The 22,625-nt window shown below is 62.5% G+C and overlaps 1 protein-coding gene across 2 annotated transcripts; it reads left to right on the forward strand.

The window, feature by feature from the left end:
• The first annotated feature begins 2,024 nt into the window (after window positions 1–2,024).
• On the forward strand, window positions 2,025–18,778 carry TSC22D3 (TSC22 domain family member 3). 2 transcript variants are annotated; one of them, XM_074835514.1, is made up of 3 exons: window positions 2,025–2,484; window positions 16,841–16,892; window positions 17,483–18,778. In XM_074835514.1, the coding sequence occupies exons 1-3, from the start codon at window positions 2,162–2,164 to the stop codon at window positions 17,726–17,728; spliced, it is 621 nt and encodes a 206-aa protein (XP_074691615.1). In that variant the 5' UTR covers window positions 2,025–2,161; the 3' UTR covers window positions 17,729–18,778. The 2 variants fall into 2 exon arrangements, with proteins under 2 accessions (XP_074691615.1, XP_074691614.1); XM_074835513.1 differs by lacking the exon at window positions 2,025–2,484 and adding an exon at window positions 16,300–16,568.
• Window positions 18,779–22,625: the final 3,847 nt, after the last annotated feature.

Genomic DNA, 22,625 nt, shown 5'->3' on the forward strand with positions numbered 1-22,625 from the left:
ACGGGGGCTGTTATCCAGCCAGAGGGATGGAAGAAAAGAAAGCTCAGTGCCCTCTTGCTCCCGTGGGCCCTGGGAGCAGTGGGGTCACCCAGGGACCCCCCACCAGCAGTGGGGTCACCCAGGGAACCTTGCCAGCCCCACTGCCAGGCTGTGCCGATGCTGCTGGCACACCCTGCATGGAGCAGATTGGCAAGGCTCAGCTTCCCTTCCCTCCCGTGGGGCTCAGCCCCTTGACAACCAGTGGAAGGGGTAAGGAAGCACCTCAAAAACAGCCCTCAGCATCCACAAGAGAGAGGGGACATCCCTCCTGCAGGAATTCACCTTGTTCCAGCATCACCCCAGGGCTGTCAGTCACCCCCAGCCCAGGCCTGGACCCCCCGTTAGTGCCATCTCCGCTGGCAGGGCCAAATCCTGGCCTGTCCCCAGGACTGCTGGATTGACAGAAAAGTGCTGTCGGGACATCTCCTTGGCCACTGTTACAGCTGTTTATCTGTGGCAGACATTGTCTTGTGCCTTCCTTGGTTACTAATGGACTGGAAAGTACTTCATCCTCATGTGATACAAATGCATCTTCCTCCTTCTTGCCAAATAGGGAACAGAAATGTTTATTGAACACTTCTGCCTTTTCTTCAGTGACATTAGCTGCCCTATGAACATCTCATGTGAGCGCTGCTCTGCTGCCAGAATCCCTGCTGTCCTGGTGCTTTTGGTGGTTTTGCTCTGCCGGATTTTGACCTGGTTTATTTCTTACCAATTCTGTGCACTTCAGACCCGCTGCTGTCCTCCGATTGCTGCTTTCTACAACTCTTTCTATCAATCCATTTGCAACCCCTCTGTATAGACTTCCTCCCGCTGCCTTCATTTCCCCTCCTGCCCACGGTGGGCTTTTAAAAGCCTGGCCGCTCCTTCCCTGGGGCAGCTCTGCTGTCTCTCAGATCCTTGGCCAACCCCTCTTCAGCAGCTCCCGGTCGTTTTGTCCAGATGTTTTCCTCCCCGAAGGGGTGAGGGATCTCCCAGCTGGCTCAGAGGGTTCATTGACCGACGGTGATGGCAGCCCAGGCCAGCTTCCACCCCGCATGCCGTCCACCCTCTCTCACCCTGTTTCTCCACATGCTTCTTAGCTGGGAGCTCGGCCCCCTCCCGTTCCTCACCCTGGGGGTCACAGCCCAGCCATCCCCACATCTCTGCCGGTTTTGTCCTGTGTCCCAGCACCATCAGGGCAGCACGATGTGCCCCAACCACTCTTCACCAGCCCACGGAGATCAGTGCAGCTCACTGGTGGGAGAGATGTTCCCAGTGGGATGCAGGAGCTCCAGGGAAGTCACTTTTACCCCCTCTGAAGAAATTTCAGTTTCCACTTACGTACCCCCAGAGCTCCCAGCACCCTGCAGGCAAGTCAGTATTTCTCCCCACATCCTTGGCCACCCCGGCTCTACACGCACATGTTCCACCTGTGCCTTTTTTTAGCTCTGAGTTAAGTGGCTCCCGGCCACAGTGGTGGTGCCAGGTCATCCCAGGCTTTTCTGTCATCCTGGGGGCTTTTCTTTCCCTTTTCCCTCTTTTCTGACTCTGCTCTGGAGCCACGGGGGCTTTTGCGTGCCCCTGCCAAAACCTTGGGGGTTGATGCCGCGGGCACGCTCCAGCCTCCCTGAGCCCCTCTGCTCCCTCCCCAGGAGTCACAGAGCGGGGAAGGGGTGGTCCCCGTCAGCGGGGGAGCACCGTGACCCCTTGTCACCCCCTGCCACTTCCTCCGGGCCACCTCGACCCGCCGGCTTGGGGGTGGCCGCGCACCCCACCCCGAGGGCCCGCTGCTGTCTCTGGGCTGCCCCGGGGGGGGGGGGGGGGGCAAAAAGCACCTCGGGGATCCACGCGTGGGGGCAGGACCGGCCGGGGGGGCGGGTGCCGGGGGGGTGGGCGGTGGCGGCGGCGGCGGGGCGGGGTGCGGCGGCGGCGGCGGGCGGCCCGTGCGCTCGGGGCCGCCGTTACCAATCAGCGCGGCGGCGGCGGGGCGGGCGGCCGGGCCGGGCGGGGCGGGCGGCGGAGCCGGGGCGGGCGGGCGCGGCGCTGGGCAGGCGGGCGCGTCCTGCCGCCGCTCGCCCTCCAGCGGCCCCGGGAGCGGCCCCGGTTGCGCCGCCGTGGCAACGCGCGGGGGGATCCCGGGATGTCCTCGTCGCCCGTGGAGGAGTGCCGGTCGCCCGTGGGGCTGGACTGCTGTAGCTGCTGCCTGGACTTGGCCAACCGGAGCGGGCTGGAGGAGGGGGCCGGGGGTGAGAACAACAACCTGGGCAGCCCCACCGTCAGCAGCTTCCGGCAGCTGCAGGAGCAGCTGGTCCGCAAGAACCTCAACACCGACAAGCTGAGCTCCATCATGCGCCAGGACTCGCTGGAGCCCGTCGTGCGGGACCCCTGCTACCTCTTCAACCAGGGCATCTGCAACAGGAACATCGACCAGACCCTGCTCTCCATCCTCCTGCTCTTCCACAGGTGGGTGTCACCGACGGGTGCCGAGGGGGGCTGCCCCGTGTGCTGGGTGCGCCCGGAGCCGGACCAGGGCTGGCTGCGTGCTCGGGAGCTGGCAGCTGGCAGGATGGGGGCAAGACGTGGGGCCTGCAGGGGCTGGCAGGGCAGGGACACCCGTATGACCCTGGACAGGGGGACCCATATGACCCTGGAGCCGGGTAGGGTGGCAGCATTGGGGGTTTCTAGATGGGGAGGGAGAAGCACGAGCGGCCGCGCGTGGCAGGGAGCCCAGTCCACCCGCCATGGGTGGTGCCAACCCAGTCCCTGGGTGCAGGTCTGGGTGGCTCTGCCCGGTGATGGCCAGCAGTGCCCCTCCATTGGTGCTCTGTGTCTGTCCGGGCGGTGACAACAGCCTCCAGTTGTGTGTCTTGGCCCCTGGACTCTGTGTTCATCTGCCTGGCTACATCTTGTCCGCACAGACATTGCCTGCTGGGGCATGGACAGTCTCCTTTTAGTCCTGCATGGAGAGGAGCAGCTTGTCACTTGGGAAACAGCCGTGCTGCCTCGAAAGCCACCTTTAGAGTGAGTGAAAAACTGGGTAGGGAGCCCAGGAGTCCTGCTGCCAGGTCCTGCTCTGTCAGCAGCTTCCCTGTCTCTCCCTGGAGCAAATTGAGTGGAGACAGATTTGGCCTGGGTGGTATTTCCCATCCCTGGAAAGTGACTCTGCCCCGACCGAGCTGTTCCCTCTCGGCTTAGAGCAGGCTGCTCTGGGACAGGGCTGCCTGCACCCAAGCAGCAGGACATGCTCGGGACTGGTCCCATCCTCTTGCCAGAAGGCTGGGCTTTACCCTGCCAAGGCTGGCACACGCAGCAGTGCTGGGTCCCTCTCTGCTCCCCTGCTCCGGCATTGCGGGTGGAGGAGACTGAACAGGGGATCCCCGGGGCTGCCACCCCACAGGGTCCCCGGCCCTGATGCGGGGGTCCCCAGGGGCGGGGAGGGGACAGAGCTGTCTCAGGTCCTGCACTGGCGCCTCCGACTCTGCCATGGGGCTGGCCCTGGTGTCCAGCCACCCTGGAGGGCCGGTGAGATAACAGGGAGCAGCCTGGGCTGTGGGCTGGCAGGCCCGGGGCTCTCCAGCCTAGCCTTGGGAAAGCTGAGCTACACCAGGGGGTACCGCAGGGTGGTGGCACCCGGAGCTGCCTGTGGCTTCAGCAGGTGGGACACATCGCCCCTCCCAGGGCTGAGGGGACATGTGGCCCATTGGTGTGTATATGACAGGCATCTGCATGACTGTCAGGGCAGGCTGTGGCTCTGGGGCTGCTGTGGGTGGGGTAGCATGCAGTTGGGGTCCGTGGCAGCACCCACAACTTTGCAGACACCTCGCCATCCCCTTCCCTCCCTGCATGCACATGCACCTGTAGGCGTGCTTCTGGGCTGTGCACGGGCGTGCAAGCCACCCTTTGCTCCCCTCGCCCGGCACGGGGAGGCGGGTGGGCTCACACGTGGCTGCCCCACGCATGCGAGCCACCCAGGCAATGCGCACACACCTCCTCGCCCCAGCCAGTGTCTCACGCTGAGCAGGCTGCTCCCTCCGAGCCTTCCTCAGCAAAGACACTCTTCCTGCACTTACATAACGCCGAGCTGCCGCTCAGGTGGGAAAGGAGGAGCTGGGACACCCGCCAAGGCACCCGGCACCCGTCCCAGGCTCCCGGCTGCACGGCAAGCAGCGAACCCACCCAGCTGGGAGGGAAACAGGAGCAAGAGATTTCCCTTCGCTCCGGCAGGCTGCAGCCAGTTGGCATCATGGGCGGAGAGGGGAAGCAAGACACCGTCCCCAGTGCAGGCTGCCGGGGCTGGGTGTCGGAGCCAAGCATCCGGGCTGCTTGCCTGGGGAGGCGGTGACAGTGCCCGTGGGCGAGAGGCAGGCGATGTGGGCACAGCTTGCTGCTTTCACACTCGTCCCTGCTGGAGCAGGACCCACAGTGCTCCCAGTGAGCATCGGTCCTCTCTGCTGAGGTAGAGAGCAAGCGGAGGTGACAGGGGACTGGGATTTCTTCCCATTTGTGCCCCTTGGTGCCCCTTGCTGCAGTGCCCAAGCCTGTCCTCCATGCCCTGGTGTGTGTTGCGTCCCGAGAGCCTCCGGGCATTCCCTTTTATGACAGGCTGTACCATAGCGTGGTGCAAAGCCGTGGTGTCCCTCCATCACACCCTGCTTCCAGGCATCCTGCTGCCAGCCTGGTCTGGAGACTGCTTGGGTGATCCCCCTTTGCCCCTGGGTGGCACGGCGTGTAGGAGCTGGGGGGCACGGCCCCAGGCACTGGAGGCAGGTGTGCCCACACCTGTGTTTGCTGTTGTTTTGCTGCAGCCTGAACTTTCTCCTCCTGGGGAATGAGCCAAGATACCCAAGAGGTGATAGCATACAAAGCAGGGGATTGTGGGTGCCAGAGGAACACCCCGATAACAGGCTTGATAAGGGCACTCTTGCTGCTGGGACCGAGGAATCTGAGCAGGTTTGTGCCCCTTGTTTTAGCTGATGTGCTCCTACACTGGCACAGGAGGAGGGGGAAGTCATATGGATGCACACGCTTGTGCGTGGCCGAAGTCCAGCCCACAGCGCGGGAGGACCAAGCAACTGCATCTGGACTCTGAGTCTGGCTCTGGGGCTGCTGAAGACAGTTCAGCCCATGCTGGATCAAGCCCTGGGCTCTGCAAGTCAAGGTCAGATCAGTGCTGGGTGGTCCCTGCCAGGCTCTCCATGCTCTTTTCTTGCTGCAGGGATGCTGTGCATGATGCACAAGGTAGGGATGTTCTGGACCAGTTGTCTACAGGGCTGATGCTCCTGCAAGAAACCTTCCTGCTCAGGGAGTGCATGGGATCCTGTTCAAAAAGGGCTTCTCCCCTCCGTGGCCTCACATGAGGCATTATGAACTGCTCTCCTAGGAGACCTGGGCAGTGCCAAGGGGCCAAGCTCGCATGGAAACATCAGGCATAGGGAGGGCAGGCACTGCCATGCTGGCTGGGTGACCCATCTCGGCACTGTGGGCAGAAGAGTCTCCACCATCTCTCCACAATGCCAATGTTACCCTGAGATTGCTCATCCAAGACCCAGGCGCGAGCCTGACCAAGCGTGGGCTGGGGAGAGCAGCCCTGTGACCACGTGGCACCTTTCCCAGGGCTGGGGGGGCTGAGGGGAGCCAGCAGCGTGGGAGGGGGTCAGCACTGCTGGGGAAGAGCAGCACCCTCCCGGGTGCATACTGGTGTGTGATTCAAGCAGGGCCCTGCCTGGCTCTGGGGTGGGGAGAAGAGATATGTGCCAACCTGCTCGCCCACATTGACCAGCCTGTGCCAGCTCTCCTTGCCCAGCCTCTCCTGGGTAAGATCTGGCAGCCTGGCCAGCCTGTGCTCTGTCCTGCTCTGGGCAGCAAGGGGATATCTCTGCCCAGCCAGACCCTCTCTGGGTGCCGTGGGACCTACTGCTCCACCAAACAGGTTGGGCAATGACACACCCTTTGGTCTGAGCCATGAAAGGGGCTGGGGGACACCTTCCCCCAGGTCCTGAGCAAGCCAAGGAAATTTCAGGGAGGCAGGGGAGCTCTGTGCTGCACCAAGAGGCTGAGGGAAGGATGGATCAGGGTGAGAGAAGCCAGGCAGCACCACCTTTCCCACTATAAGGTCAGGCCAGTGAGCAGGAGCTGCCCAGGCAGCGGTGCCAGGGTGGCATCTGTGGCATGGCACCATTTGTTCCCGTCTGTCGGGTGTCACTTTGCATCAGCGATGCAGGAGGAGGAGCCGGAGCCGGGGCGTAAAGGGCATCCTGGGGCGGTGGGGCTGGGGAGCACATTCCTGCCGGCCGAGTGGGCTGGAGCAACAAGGAGGCATTGACAAGGAGAGGGGCCGCGCGGGAGCACGTGTGAGCATGAGAGAGGTGTGGGTGTGAGACCGGAGAGCCGTCCCGCTGGCCACTCTGCCCTCCCCAGCCCCATGGGGCAGGTCTGCCCGGGGAGGGGGCTGGGAGAGCCACCCTTCCCACTTGGGACTGGTGCACCGGGTATTTGTTTGCTTTGCTCTCGTGGGACACAGCTGCACGTGGCCTGACCCGTGTCTCATAGCATGGTTTGCTGAGCCCTGCAGACCGCCAAGATGCTGGAGAGCTTTCATTTTAGCAGTAAGTGTAGCTTGTACTCCAGGGAATAGCTGACCTTGGCAAGCCCAAATCCTCCCACCGCCTGGAAGATGCCAGTCAGCCAGTGTGCTGTGCCCACCTTGGTTTCCATCACGGGCATCCTGCCACCCTGGGACCCCCACCCCATGACCCAGCAGGCTTCAGGGCAATGTCCCAGCAGGCCAGGCTTGCAGGGGCTCCTGGCCAGGGAAGCCCAGCAGCACTGGGCTCAGCCATGGCACACCGTGCTTGGCACGGCTTGGCAGGGCTGACAGCAGCGTGCACCACACCATGCACCATGCTCATCCCTGCCTGCTTCTGCGGCACCCAGCTCCCTCCAGCAAGGAGATTCCCCAACGTGCCCTGGAGCACAGGAGAGCCCTGCTCAGCCCCTCCAGCCCTTCAGGATGAAACCATTTGCCTCTGCCCACAAGGCTATGGCCAAGAGGGCCTGGCACAGCTGAGCCAAAGTCTAGTGATGCCAACACCAGCTGCACAAAGAAACCTGTCACCTCAGCCTTCTGTGGATGCTCAGACGCTGCCTGTCTGCCAGGGCACGCACCCAGTTCTGAACAGGCAGGGTGTAGGTGTCCCAAGGGCAGGCAGGGACAGGCAGCAGAGCCCCCTGGGGAAAATGCTGGCTAGGATTTATTTCAAGCTTTGAACTTTAGGTGTGGAAGAATTTGGAGCTGAAGCAGGCTAGAGGGGTCTGCCCTGGTCCCAGCATCATGCCCTCATGCTTCCAGACTCATGCTTCCCCCTTCCTTAGTGACACGTGGCCTGATCGTGGATGGTGCTGAGATCGGTACTGCTGAGCTCAGCTGTGAGTTGGGGCTGGAGCTGGCCCACAGGGGAAGACTTTTACAGCTCGGCCAGCATCTCAGCTCCCACCAGACACACAGTGTGGACGTGGTTGCTGTGGGCAATGCCTTTGTGGGCATGCCATGCCCTTGGTGAGCTCCTCTATGCTGGGACCAAACATCACCTTCCTGGCCACCTCCCAGCACAGAGGGGGTTAAAGCTAGCCCTGTACTTTGGGGGAGCACCGTGACCTGTGTGGGACTGAGAGATCCAGGACACTTGTCAGCAGAGCCTGGCAGCTGTGTGTGTGCACGGGGGCTGTGACCACAGCACTGTCAGGTGGCTACCAAGGGGAGAGGGGGTCCAGGCAGATCCTGCCCTTGGAAAGCAACTGAGACCCTGTTTGCAGAGGGCAGAGGTTACCCCGGGGTGTGTGGTGGGGGAGTGAGGGCTGGAGAGGTGTTAAAGGCTGCAACCTGTCCCAAAGCCATGCTTTGCCATTGAGTTGCAAGTTATATTTATCCAGGTGCCACACATTGCTGGCTTCGGGACAGGAGTTCGTCATCCTCTGTCTGTGTGCTTAGAGTTATATATATATTTGAGGGGCTTTTGCTGCAGAATTACTCTGGTGGCAGAGCAGAAGCCCTGGGCCCCTCCCTGCTCTGCTGACCCCCTGGCCCTGGGGTTAGGGTGTGATCCAGTCCATGCCACCCCTTGCCTGCGACTCCCCTGGGGACAGGGTGGCCAATGCCACAGGACAGGACAAGACATCCCCGTGGCCCCAAGTGAAACCATCCCATTGATCCCCCCATGACACTGGGCAGGACTACTCCAGGCTGTTTGGAGGCAGGGGACAGTCTTAGGTCATCTCCAAGGGTTGGCATGACCCAGGTTAAGGCTGGCAACCGAGGCCAGGCACACAGACAGCCACAGCAGCACCACAGGTACGCGTCCTACCAGCAGCTTATTGTTTTTCATGTTGTTATTGTTCTGAAATGTCAGCGAGGGAAGGGTTTTAACGAAGCGTCCCTGGTTTGAAATGCCCGGGATTCTTCGCAAAGGCCAGGCGGGGTATTAATAACCAGCTCTGCTGAAACTGCGCAGCCCCAGCGCGCGTCCTTGCCTGACCTCCTGCGGGGCGGCTGGCTCACGCGCCAGCGGAGCTTGGCTTCTCTCCCTCCCGCTCCTGACCCTCACCAGGTTGTGTCTGGCCGGGCTTCTCACCCCCCCCCCCCGCTGGGTCCAGCCAGCCGACCCTGGGGAAGGGACGTTGAGGGGCTGCTGGGGCTCCCCCTGAGCATCCCCATTGGGCCAGGCAGGGGAGTGCAAAGCGCATGCACCTTTGAAAGGGGAAGGTGAGGATTCAAGGGTGTCCTCGAACATGGGTTAGTCTGGGCTGGAAGAGTAGCTTTTGGTTGCACGGGGTGCTGACGTGCTGCTCTCTTGCAGCTTCCCAGCCTCTGTCCTGTCATTATATAACGAGATGCCTTCCAATTAGCGAGCCAGGCACTCCCGCACGCCGCAGGGCAGGAGCTGCCAACACTGAGTTTGGCTCCGGAGCGCCCGCTCCTGCCTGCAAAGTGGCCTGGGATTTCTTTCGACAGATGCCAGAGGCCCTGCCTTGGGGTTCCTCCCTCGGGCTGTGGATCTCCAGAAAAGCCATCTCTGCACCAGCGAGGGGCTTGGGGAGGGCAGAGCCCAGGCTGGCAGCCCCCTGCCCACTGCACACTTTGGGGTTCGAGGGCACCACGTTGCCCTGGTGCTGGGAGGGTCCCTTCGGCATCACGACCACCTCCGCTCTGTCCCCAGTTCCCTGAAAACAGACAAGAGAAGGGCAGCCAGGATCCGGGGACGATCCATTTGGGACTGTCCAGGATGATACAGTGGGCCACAAAACAAGGACAGGCCTGAAGTTCACAGCCTGGGCTGGCAGGAGACCTGCAGGGCGGGGCATGGCTAACCAAGGGAGGTGATAACATGGAGTTCAGTTACAGGACTCCACCTCACAGGGCCCGTGGGTGTGAAATGCTTGCTCTGCGGACAGATTTGTGGATGAAAACTCTGCTGAGGGTTCAGTCCACCCATCCTCCCCACAGCTGGGCATCCCTGACCCACGGGAGACAGGGAGTGTGGCTGGGGGTTGGCTGTGTTCCCCCGCCACAGCCAGGAATTATGTTAGTGGGAACACCGTGGAGTTTTTTGCTGGGCTGTGACATACCTGACACCCTCCCTCGGCATGCTGCAGCTGTGGGACCCTGCACAGGCTGGGTGGGAGCAGCGGGGTGGTGAGGATTGCTGCACGGCCGCTGGTAGGGTGCCCGCTGGGGCAGCCCAAGCTGTGCAGGCAGCAGCATGGGGCTGGAGTTGACAAACGCAGGCAAGGCGGGAGGTTGGGCTGTGTGGTCCAGGGCTGGTAATAAGCATATCAGCCCTTTTTCCTCTTCCCCTCCTACCCCAGCATGCCTAGGGAAGCCGTAGCTTTGGGGGCTTTCTATGTACAGCATTGCAGGGAGGGCTCTGCCAGAGCCAAGTAATTTCTGACCTCCCCTCCTCACACTGCTGCTGGGGGGCAGCTGCTACTGGGGTGCACTGGGTGGGGGCACAGAAGGAAGAAGGGGGGCCAGTGACAAAGTTAGAGAAAGAAAAATTGCAGCTCTCAGCAGGCCGGCTCTGGGGTGTACACTCGCATGCCAGAAAAAACAGAACTGGGAGTACAGCCAAGTACCTTTATCAGAGGAAGCAGGCAGCCCAACAGCTGGACATGGGAGCCTGCCAGGGCTCCCTCCGCCCGCCCCACACTGCCTCCAGCCCAACAGGTTGGAGGAGTCCCCATGCCCCAATCCCTGCCCATGCCCTGCTGCCCGACAGGGGGATTTGCCATGTCCCCTGCCTGCAGCCCATGGGAGCTCGCTCTGCCTCTGTCAGTGGTGAAGGGAGGGGAGGACAGGTTCCCCATTGGCCTTCCCTGATTGCAAACCCTCCCTGGGCTTCCCCAGCATTGCAGAGGCCATAACTGCCCCGTTGCTCTGGTGTCCCCTAGCCCTGGGACTGGGACTAGGTCTAGCAAGGCCAGCAGCACTGGCTCTGCAGTCAGGGGCTTGCATACCTGCCTGGGTATGCAAGATGCACCCAGGAGGGGTTGCTGTCTGCTCTGGAGCAGCACATGCCCTGGGTTGAGGGATTTATGAGCATTGGGGCTCTGGTGGGCATGAATCAAGTCCCCATGTCACAGAACTTTTGGTTGTGTGGGGCTGCCACAGGCCCCGCACAGCCCCTGGAAGGCACCAGCTGAGCCAGGGATAGTGCCAAGTCTGCAGTAAACAGCTTAGCCAGGACATCTTCAGGATGAGGAAACCAAGAGCTGGCCAAATGGTGTGCTCCGGCAGCTCTGGCCCTGCAGCCCTCGGGACTGGCAGAGCAGCCCCATGCCAGCGCTGCAGGGCAAGCAGGTGCAGTTTGGGATGCTGGGAGTGGGACTGCCGAGGGGGACAGCAGGTGACACAGCTGCTTGCTTGTCTGTGGGCAGCCCCCTGGCATTACTTCTCCCTCCCCAGCACCAGGATAGGGCTGCGGGGCAAGACTGGGGGCTCCACAGACCTGTCCCACACCCAGCCCTTCCCGCCATGGGCTCCCACAAGCCCCAGCCATCGCCGATGTCCCCAGCCACCCCTCCTTCAGCTTCTCCAGGGCACGGCTGGCCCTGGCGCTGGCATCCCCAGTCCCCTTGGCCAGCACAGCACGGCTGCAGGATTTCAGGCTGTGAAAGGCAGAGTTCTCTTAGCTGCATGTTTGCAAGCAGTGCCTTTTCCTCTCCCGCTCTGCTCTGACCCTTTGAGCTGGAGATCTGGTTCTGTGGAGCAGCCTGGGCAGCTTTGGCTCTGAGCCTTTCCCGTATTGCTCTCCAGTGTCTCCGAGGCTAGGCAATAAACATTTCCCACGCCTCAGACCCTCTGAAGGGCCTTCCTCCCATTGAACTGAGTCCTTGGGAGAAAACAAGCCAGGAATGCTGCCACGGAGCAGCGAGAACGGCCTGGAGCTGGGGGAGAGCAGGGGCTGAGAAGCCAGGACTGCTCCTGTACCGGCCGTTCCTCCAGCTCTCACCAGCATCTGACGAGGCAAGGGCATCCTTTGGCGTGTGGCACTGCAACGCCTGGCACAGGTTCAATGCAGGAGGCTGAGTGCGATAGCACATCTCAGCCGTGGGGCCGTGGGGCCAGGGCCGTGTCCCCTGACCCACAACACACTGCAGGTGTGGGCTGCCAGGAGGTGAGAGATGATGCCGGCATCCCGCTCCCTGTCGTCCCTTGCTCCAGCCAGGCTCAGCCCTGCAGTGGCTGCAGCCCGGCTGTGTTCGTGCCTCCGCGTCCTGTTGCAGCAGAGGGGGTCGTCACTAAATGTCACCTGGCGATCGGGGCTGGCATCTCCCCAGCTGCGGCTCAGGCTGTGTATGGGCTGGCTGAGGGGTTGCTAGCAGCTTTGGGGTAGTCTGCAGGGCCATTGCCGGGGGTGACACCATCTCTCCTAGCTGCTCGATGACAGCCACGGGTTATTTTTTTCCCCCAGAGAGCGCAACAATTCATGTCACAATTACACTGTATCGCGGCTGCTGTTATTGTTCCCAAAATAACCACAGGCACGAGCCAGGGCCTTGCCTGATGAACCTCCCATAGCTGCACACATGAGGCAAGAGCTGCCGTGCTTCTGCCCCAGGGATGGAGCTCACACCACTGGCCTCTCTCGCCCAGCCTGCTACAAGGCGCCCATCACCATGGCCTCTGGTGCCATAGGGTATCAGCGAGTCTGTGGCCCCCTGCTCTTTAGGAAGAGCAAGGAGGGATGTTGCCCACCCTGCTCTGCAGCTGCCAGGCCCTGGAGGAGCAGGAACGGGGCAGTGGGAGAGGAAGCAGATCCCAGCAGCCCTGCTGGAGTGGGGCCAGCAGCCCGGCAAGGCCTTCTGCTGGGACCACGGGGGGCTGGGAAAGGGCCCCCCACCGCTCGGGGCGCAGCTGGAGCCCCACGCAGGACTCTGCTGCTGTGGGAGGTGTTTGGACAGCCCACAGGAGCTCCTGTGGAGATCCCTGGGGAGAGCTGAGCACAAACCAGGGGTCTGGCAGAGAGCTGCGAGCTGATGCTCCCACCCCTGTGATGCCAGTTGGTCTGCAATGGAGCCACCCTGTGCGTTGCGGGTGTCTCCCCCCTGCACAAGGGGACAGCTGAGCTGCTCCGTGTGTGCATGTACGGGTGTGCGTCAGCGTCAGCTGTGAGTCAGGGCAACGTGTGCGTGTGCGTGGGGGGGTACCCGCAGCGCACGTGCGGGATGCATCGGCATGCATACAGGAGGGGGCTTGTTTGTAGGGTGTACATGCACAAGTGCGTGGGCGTGCGGGATGTGTGTGTGTGCACCTGTGTGCAGGGTGCATGTCCATGCGGGCTAGAAAATGCACATGTGCATGCAAGGGAGGGGGGGTGTGTCTGTGCGGGTGTGCCTGTGTGTGCAGGGTGTGCATGTGCACGCAGGACTCGCACATGTGTGCGTGAATGTATGGGCGGCAAGGTGTGCCCGTGTTTGTGTGCACCCAGCCACGCGTCCAGGGGTGTCTGCAGCAGAAGCCACATCTCCCTAGTGGGTGTGCAGGCGAGGGGCTGCAGGGGGGTGGGCTGCATTCCTGCGGAGGCTGTGCCAGGGGGAGGTAGCAGCCCCCCTGCCCAGTATGACCTGTCCCCATCCGAGCAGGCTGCCTTGGCATTCCTCATTAATTAAGTGCTGGGAAGAAAAGAGAAAGCAGAGCCTTCTGCACTTCCATCCCTAAAAAGCATCCCTCCCCTGGGGGTCTCATGGAGGGGGACAGCATCCTTCCCAGCCTCACAGCCAGGGACCCTGCGCCCCAAGCAGTGGTGGCTGTGGTGAGGGCTGCGCAGGGCTGGGAAAGACCCCAGGAGGGGCAGCAGGGGAGTCAGCAACTTTGTTTATTTTTGCAGTAGTCCCAGCTCCATGGGAAAAATATTGGAGGTGGCAGAGCTGAAGCGATTTCCTCCTGAAGCGCTACACTGCTGTGCTTCCCCGCTTTGTTCCAGCAGCTGCGGAAATTGCCGGCTTTTCTCCAGCCCTTAGTGCTCGAGCACTGCATCGGGAAGGGACAGGGCAGGGCCCCAGGACCCCAAAGCCACGGGGCAAAGGCCACGAGCCAGGTTTCGGTCTGCCTTGGTCCCTGGCACTAATAATTTAGGGCTTTCCTTTGGGAAGGGGGCTGGGCCAGGTCTGGGGGTGCCATAGCCTGGGAGATGGGGAGGTGGGGAAACCGAGGCACAGCTGCCAGGACTTGGAGCAGACTGGGGTCTGCTCATCCTATCTCCCTGCTGCTGCCCACCTCTCTGCAGGAGACAGGAGGTGGCATAAGCAGTGCCGCACCCAACCGTGTGAGGGAAAATGCCTTCCCCCTTCTCTCCTGCCCTCTCCACAGTAAGACAGGCAACTTCCCTGAGCTGCAATGGGAAACCGAGTCATGAGACCCTCGGCGTGGGTGGCCTGAGCTTGTCCTGGCCGAGGGGACACAGCTGTGCCCCGTGTCCTGGGGGCTGCCACCCTGCCCAGCACCAGCCACCCTGGGGACAAGCGCACACAGGGCGCCTTTCATCTGCCCGTGGAGAGGGGCAGCCGCCCGCTCCCCGCTTGGCACCCACACGGCTCGGGGTGGCACACTGGTCCGCCGGCCCCTGAAAGGGCCGATTGAGCGTGGCTGAGGTCATCCGCCCGGCGTGTTTACCCCGTGCCCGCGGCCCCGGGATGCAGCCGGCACCCAGGCTGTCCCTGCCACCCGGCGGGCCGGGGGGACGCGGCTGCAGGCAGAGCCGGCATCGCTGCTGGGGAGCAGAGGGGCTGGAGCGGGGTCGCAGGCACCAGCATGGCCTTCCAGCCGCCATACTCCCCGAGCCTCTTCAGGAGGAGGGACTGGTGAGTAGGGCCTGGCCACGGGCAGGGTGGGGGGACACCCGCCAGCCCCGGGGCTGGGGGGGACAAACCCCTGCCCACTCTCCACAGCATCAGCCCCTGCCCAGCGGCTTTTCATGGGCCAGGCTGGTGTTGGCACGGGGCGGGGATGTGCATCATCCCCCCTTCAGAGAGAGGGATGAACGGGTCCCACATGTGCCACCCCCTGGGGAGAAGCTCCCCTTCCATGCGCAATCCCCCCACTGGGGAGAAGAAGGTACTTTCTTGCATCCCCACATCAAACCTGTGTGTCTCGGGGCACCTGCACATGCCTGGCCGTGGTTCACGGAGTCCCACGCAGGGTGCCTGTGTCCTTCACCACTCAGGACATCGTGGTCCTCATCCTGCCCTGGGAGGCAAGGGTGCGATTTTCTGGGGAGCAGGTTTCCTTTTCTGATGGGGAAATGCTGCTCCAGCCACCCTCAGCCCTTTCCCTGAGGAAGGGGCACGGCAGCACACCCGCCGGCTGGGGCTCCTCAGGCTGCTCCCCATGCTGGCACCCACCAGCCAGGTGCTGGGCACCTTCAGCACCCCGGGGATCAGGGGATTTGGGGTCCTCTGTAGCATCTCTGGGGTGCACGCAGCCCTGCCAGCACTAATGCTTTCTCAGGTGCTGCACCGTGGCGTGGGCTCTCTCACAGGTCTTGTTCAGCATCAGCCCCCACCCTGGTTTGCACAGGACAAGCCTCGAGGGGTCGGTGGCAGCGGGGTGATCACCCGGGTGCTGAGCAAAGTCCCACCAGGTCCAGGTCCAGAGGGCAGAGATAAATCCCGGAGCTGGCGGGGCAGCCCAGGGAGAGCGGCCAAGCGTGGGGGGGGCCATCACCCATGGCGGGCAGAGCCCCCCACGGCCCCCCTCATGTTGCTGGGAGCATTTTGGGGGCTCACGGAGGAGACGCGCTCACTCTGTGCGCATGTCGCTCTGCGGGCGCGGTGGCGGAGCTGGCGTGACCCCGGTGCTTGCACACGCGTGGGCACATGCGGGGACGCCGCTCCGCACAAACACAGCGCGCAGCCGGCCCCCGGCTGTGCAACCCCCAGCATCCCCCCCCCCCCGCCCCAGCAGCACCGGGCGCCCCAATCTCCCTCCGCGTGGGTCGGGGGGCAGCCCCGGGCCGGATCAGGCCCCTCTGCAGTGCCGGCCCTGGCCGCGGGGCGGCGGCCCCCCCCGGCCGCAGCGCGGCCCCGGCTCCCGTCGAGGGGAGGGGACGGACGGGGCTATGCAAGGGCGGGGCCGGCGGTTGGACCCGGGCTTGTTTTGCACCCCGGGGTTTGTTTTGCACGCCGGTTTTGTTTTTCACTCCCGTTTTTGTTTCGGAGTCCGGTTTTGTTTTGCACACGCCCGTGTTGTTTTTCCACCCCCGTTTCTGTTTTGCACTCCCGGTTTCGCTTTGCACGCCCGTGGCCGCCTCTTTTCCTTCTGCACCCCCCCCCCTCCCCTTTGCAGCCGCGGCGGGCCCCGCTGTGCGGGTGTCGTCCTTTTCCCAGTCCCCCAAGCAGGTCCCCCCCACACCTGAACCCCCATCCCGGTTATAAGTGGGGAGCACAGGAGAGGGGTGCTGAGACGTGTGCGCTGCAGAGAAATGTGGGGTGGAGGGATGGGTGCTGGGGACGGAGGGGGTGCCAGGACTCAGGGTGCAGAAGGCGAACGGTGCAGGAGTGGGTGCACAGATGAAGGGGTGCAGAGTCTCGAGGACACAGTGCTGGGGGGGGGCAGGGAGGGCCTGCACTGGGAGGGGGCCGTGCTGTGCTGGGGTGCAACTGGGAGGCAACGAGGTGCGGCAGTGGGGTGCAGGGGTGCCGTACCGGATGCAGGGGTGCCGTACCGGGGTGCAGGGGTGCCGTACCGCAGACCGGGACGCAGCACCGGGGCAGCGCCAGGCGCGGCGCTGTGGGGCGACGGGCGGGCCCGGCCCCGCTGGCACCGCCCGACGGGGCGGACGCCGCCGGTATAAAGCGGGGGATGGTGAGGGGGGAGCTGCAGAGCGTTGTGCTGCTTTTCGTCTGGTATCGTCGCTCTCCGCAGCCGTAGCCATGAGCACTGGCATGTACCAGTCCCCCATGGAGGTGGCTGTCTACCAGCTCCACAACTTCTCCATCTCTTTTTTCTCCTCCCTGCTCGGGGGGGACGTGGTCTCCGTGAAGCTCGATAACAGGTAGGGGCAGCCCCGGTACCGGCCCCGGGGGAGCCCGCTGCATTGCCCCTGCTGAAAAGGTGGGGGGGGGGGGGGGTGTCACATGCACCGTTGCTCTGGAGTGGGGGGGACGGGGGACGGGGGACGGGTCGGTGCATTGATCCTCAGTGAGGGGGGAAGCGCCGGTGCGTTGCAGGCTGGGCTGGGGGGGGTCCCCGCTGCATGGATCCTCTGGGGAAGGGGGGGTGCTCGGGGGCTCGCTGCTAACGTCCTGCCTCTCCGCTCTCTTCCAGCGCCTCCGGAGCCAGCGTGGTGGCCATCGACAACAAGATCGAGCAGGCAATGGTGAGCCGCAGCGCTACTCCCCTCGCGCACCTTGCTCCGTGACACCCCCCCGGTTGATCTTGCTTGGAGGGGGGGGCGTCCCCAGTCTCCGGGTGGGTGCTCTGCCCGGAGAGGGGGTCCCCGCTCCCCAGCCTGTTGCTGGGCAGAGCAGCTCCTTTGTCTGCCTGCCGCAGCTGGCTGAGCTCATTGGCTCCGGTAGCGCCGCAGTGCGCAGGGAGCCTGCCGAGGGGGGGGACCCGGGAAGGACCCTCCGGGGATGTGAGGGTGACCAAGCAGGGTCCCATGGGTGATAGGGAGCTGCAGCCTGTTGAACCCCCAGGGTAAGGGAGGGGGCTGGAGAGTGGCGCCGGAGGCAGCGAGTCCTGGGAGATGGGGGACCTGAGGGGATGCTACGGGTTCTGGCCTGGGGGGCTGCTGGGTGAGCACCGAGCCCTGGCCAGGGTGCCAAGGGTGGGGTGGGGAGGGGGAGCCTTTGGGAAAAGCCTTTGCAGCACTTGGCGAGTGGCTGGTGGCATTGGTTGGTGGGGCAGGGTGGGAGCAACATCCAAGGGTGTAACCTTTGAGTGATCAATCTCTTCGGTCTTTTGCAGGATCTTGTGAAAAATCACCTGATGTATGCAGTGCGGGAGGAGGTGGAGGTCCTGAAAGAGCAAATCAAAGAACTGTTGGAGAAAAACTCCCAGCTGGAGCGTGAAAACAGCCTCCTGAAGACCCTTGCCAGCCCTGAGCAGCTGGAGAAGTTCCAGTCCCGGCTCCCCGCGGAGGTCCTGTGCCCGGAGGAGCAGAGCCCCGGGGCAGCTGCCCCGGCCCAGCACTCAGGGGGCTCTGCGGTGTAAGGTGGCTCTGTCCTCGGGGTGGGCAGAGCCACAGAACTCTTTCTACTTAATCTCCTGCAAAATCGTTTCCGCCTTCATCTCACACGAAGGACTGCCAGACCCCGGCGCTGAGCCGTGCCCCCCCCGGGCAACCCTGGCCAGCTAGCAGAGCCAGCGGCCATCTCCTGCACGAGGATGCTCTTCTGCGAGGGAGACGCGGGCAGCTGACCCCTCCCCATCCAACCACCCGCCGTGTACCAGGAGTAAATCTGTGGCCTGCCTGTCCCAGGTTCTGCTGAAACCTGGGCATCCGTAACACCCTGGCAGTGCCAGGCGGCCTTTGGCACTTTAATGGGAATCCACGGTTGGAAGGAGTACACGCCGAGTCCTGTGCCTTTGCTGCACTGTGCAGGGGGGGGGTGTCTCTTTCTGGCAAAGCCTGACGTTGGAGGAAGACCGTTGTTTAGTGAGCGATGCAGATTTGTCCCGCTAGCCACCCAGGAGCATGCTGGAACCCAAATCTGACTCTGAGCAGCACTGGTGGTGGCAGTTGTGGTGTAGTGCATGGCTGTACGCACATCAGTGTGGGGATTACAAGGAAAAAAAAAAAAAGCTTGTTTTATTAGTTTGGGCATCTTCTGTAGCTGTATCTATGTATAAACACACGTATGAGCGGTGCCCATGAGGCTGTGGGGTGCCCTGCTCTGGGCTAGCCGTGCCCATCTGTACAGCTGGGGGATTCGAGGCAAGACTGGAATGGCGAGCAGCTGTAACTGGGTGGCCAGTGCTGCGAGCAGCACAGAGGGGATGGTTTCACCCCTCTCTGGCATCCACCATGACAGAGCCATGCGACAGCACTGGGAGGATCTGGACTGACTGCTGGGCAGAGCCATGACAGGGGCTGCGCTCCAGCCCGCTGGGTTGGGGGGAGCTGGCCCGTGCTCCTGGGCTCCCCACCTTCCCTGGCCAGCAATCTGGGAAGTGACGGGACGTCCATTTTGACGTCGGAAGCGGTGACACAGTTGTGTAAATCTAGGTAGAAATGGCAATAAACTCTACTTTTTATATAAACCTGTGCCCCAAGCTGTGTGTCTGTGGCTGGGAAGGAGGAGGTGTTGGGGGGCGGGAGGGGGACAGTGTGGATTGCTGGGGAAGGGGCTGGGGCTTGCTGGGATGAGACTGGTGAGGATACAGTTCTGCAAACCCACTGGGGACTGGGCTGGTGCAAGTCCTCAGGTGGGAAAGCCTGGCAGCTCCCCACCCTTGGGCGGGGGTCAGCCCTCCCTAAACTACCCTGGATTTTTGGAGATGTGAGCAGGCACCCCTTTCCCAGGGGGCTGGGTGTGTGGAGGGAAAGGTGCCCTGAACCTACAGGTCTTTGTCCTCTGTGTCATGCCTATGACCAGGCGTGTGTGCAGGACAGGCTGGGGGGGCCAAGCAGGGCGGAGACTCTTCAAGCTGTGTGGAGCTGTATGTACCCCCAGCCCAGCTCTGCTCTTCCTCGGGTGTTTCTGTTCTGCTGCTTCTCACAGACATCGATTTTTTTTTTTTTTTTTGAACCATCTTGAAACAAGGTGTGAGGGTCAGAGGATGGGTCAGCTGGATTGAACAGGGCTGGATGGGGGCGGAGGGTGCACCAACCCTATCCTTAGGGTACAGCCAGCCTTGGATTCAACTCCATGGGGTAGGTGGGAGAGGGGAAGGAAAAAAAAAAACCCCACAAAAGCTTCCATCTTTGGGGATGCTGGTAGCTATGACATTTGGGTGAGGGTTAAAGGCTGATGGGTACCAGGAGAGCCAGGAGGTGTGTGAACAGAGCCCCAGGCTGGCAGGGTGTTTGACGCTGGGTGCAGTATCCTCTCCTGGGGTTTTATACCCTGGACATGACTCCGTGGCCAGCTGAAGACATCCCCAGCCTAGTGAAAGGGTCCAGCAGTGCCCCAGGCCCAGGGGAGCTGGTAGGTGGGCATACCCCCGGCTGCCAGCAGCACTACTTTGCACTGCTTACGTCTCTGCTGTAGTGAGGGCGACTTAGCCTCAGCCCGGTGTGAGTCACGGCAGAGCTGGGGAGCTGAGGACAGTTGGCTCCCTGGAAACGCCGAGTAAACAGCAAAACACAGGCCACAGGGGCTTGAAACCGTTACAGGGTGCTTGTCGCCTCCCTGTCCTATCTGTCCCAGGGCTGGGACCCAACCGCAGCCTCTCGCAAGCAGCTCTGCAGACACTCTAGTGCAAGGGTTTGGCGTGCACACGCGTGTGCTTTGGGTGTGTGAGTACCACTTCTGTGATTGCTTTCCCTGCTGGGTGCATGCATGTGCAAACAGGTTCAGGCACCCCCATACTACGTATATACACATCCCTTGCACACACAGGCACTGCAGAAAGCTCAGGGCACACATGCAGCGCACCCCCAGTGCTGCCAATCTCTTGGGTGGTACAGCATCTCCAGGAAGGGCTGTTTCCCAAGACTCTTGGATACCAGCTGTGTTTGCCCTAGCCATTTCACTACAGTGGGTGTTAGGGGTGCTACTGGGCTCCCAGCTGCTGGGAAATTGTCCACCCATCCTTCTGCACCTCTTCGGCTGGGGAAGGTTTGTGCTGCAGTGATGAGCTTTGTACCCCATCCGTCCTTGCTGCACCTCACACCCCGGCTGCATTTGAGGGATGCTGTGATGTTGTTTGGAGTCTGGAGCCCTGTTTGTCACTTTTCCATGCATTCTGTCCCCTCCCTATGGCCCTGGGATGCCCCCCAGCCCCCACATGCCTTTGTGCAGAGGGGACTGGCAGTGACACCCGGACAGACCCCGCTCACCACAACCACTGGGCAAAACCCACCCGTCTCAAACCACTCACTCCAGAACAGCCTTCCTCCCACGAGTGGGCAGAGCCTTTTCCTGTCCCCTCAGCGTGGTGTGACACAGTGGCAGCCAATGGCACAGGGCAGCCCCACCAGAAACCCCTCCCTTGCGGCTGGCACATGGCACCGCAGAGCTGCACAAGGCTGAGCCCAGCCCCGGTGGTGTCCCCTGGGAGCAGCAGGAGAGGAGATGAACCCTTGGGCTGAGCACCCAGCAAGCCTGTGGGTGCAGTGGCCAAGGAAAAGGGGCTGACACACGCACACACACCCCCATCCCTGGGGTGCACAGGGCCTGCTGCCCAGCTCCTGCTGCATTTCGGGGCTGGTGGAGGTCTACCAACACCCCTACATCACCCTAAAACACCCTATGCCCTTCCCAGGCCCTCTGATTACGGAAAAGTCTTGGAAACAGCCTTACCAGACTGCCCGTTCCTTCTGGACACGATGTCTCCTTGTGCTGTGCCACAGGCCCTGCAGAAAGCGGGACATGTTGTGCAGCACCCAAAATGAGATAAGGGCCCCACCCTTCCCGCTGGCACAGCACTCCCTGGCTCTCTGCCCCCGCCAGCCCCTGGGCTCCAGAGTGTTAATTCCCTGGTACAGCGAGGGTGCTGGGGCAGCGTGGCACCCCAGCCCTCTCCGTCAGCCCCCCGTTTCCCCCTCCTCCCCCCAGCAAGGATGCACCTTGCATGAGGAGGCAACCCACAGGCAGCAGAAGGAGAGAAAGCAGAGCCAGGCCCTTAGGCAAGGCAGGCAGGGCTGAGCTCTACCCCGGGACACGGCAGGGGCTGACCTGAGCTTCCCCCACTTCATCGAACCCCGCTTCCCGAGGACCTCAGCAAGTCCCTATGGCGGGGTGACAGCCCCAGTCCGGGCAGCGGAGGGTTAACGCCGCATCGTGGTCACCACGGGCTGTCCCTGCTTCCTGCAGTTCAGCGGCGCCCCAGGGGTTAACGCGCCGCAGCAGGAAGTTTCTAAGAAACGGCCGGTTTGTAAAAAAAAAAGAGAAGCTGCTGCTGCGCAGAGCGGTGCTTTCCCGGGCGGGCGGGATGCTGCTCGGCCCCGACCCCCGCCCGGCCCCCCGGCACCCCCGCACCCCCCGACCTGCACGAGGTGCAAATGTGGCACTGGGAGGAGGGGGAGGCTGTGGACCCACTCCCCGCCCTCCTTGTCCTTGGGCCAAGGTGGAGTTGAGGATGGGGATGGAGATGGAGGTGGGATAGGATGGGGATGGAGAGGGGGGTGGAATGGGGTGGGGATGTGGGTAGGATGAGGATGGGAGTGGGGGTGAGGTGGGATGGGGATGCGGATGAGGATAGAGATGGGGATGAGGACAGGGATGGAGGTGAGCTGGGAATGGGCTGAGGATGTGTCCCTCTTCTCCCACCCTGCTGGGGCAGGCTGAGCTTCCAGGGCTCCCTCCAGCCAGGAAGGTGGCTCAGCTCCGGGCATGAAGGAGAAAACGGTTTGGGGGACTTTTTATTGCAGAGCGGGGGAGTGCATGTGTAGGTGATGCTCAGTGCAGCGTCCAGGGGGCAAGGAGCTTCCTGGGAGGATGTTTGGAGCATCATGGGGAGAGCAGAAGAGTTTGGAGGTCCACTCAGGTGCATGTGGGGAGACAACCCCCAGCTCTGCATGTTCCTGCTCTCTCTCCCCTGCATCCTGCTGGGCCCTGCATGCCGGGAGCCCCATCTGGGAAGCCTCAGCTGCAGCCAAAGCAGTTGGCCTTATGCAAGCGTCCCTCCCTGCTCCTTGAACGCCGTGTTCCAGCCTGGCCCAGCCCTGCGGGAGCCTCACAGATAAATGAGTGGCTGGGATTTTCCACGCAGTCCTCAGAGCCCAGTTACCCCAGTGGATCCAGATCAGCTCGCACCTCTGGCGGAGCTGGGGTTAGCTCACCTTGGGCTGCTTGGGACCATCTGCAGGCCCAGGGACCCTTTGGGAAGGGAAAGCCATGCTACAAAACAGAGGCTCCCGCTGGAGAGCCCAGGCTGCTGTGGCAGGCAGGGGCTGCATGCTGCAGGGATGGGGCTCAGTGTTGGGGTGGAGGCCACAGGCAGG

Source organism: Strix aluco, chromosome 10 (assembly GCF_031877795.1).
Source record: "Strix aluco isolate bStrAlu1 chromosome 10, bStrAlu1.hap1, whole genome shotgun sequence".
Classification (NCBI taxonomy): domain Eukaryota; kingdom Metazoa; phylum Chordata; class Aves; order Strigiformes; family Strigidae; genus Strix; species Strix aluco.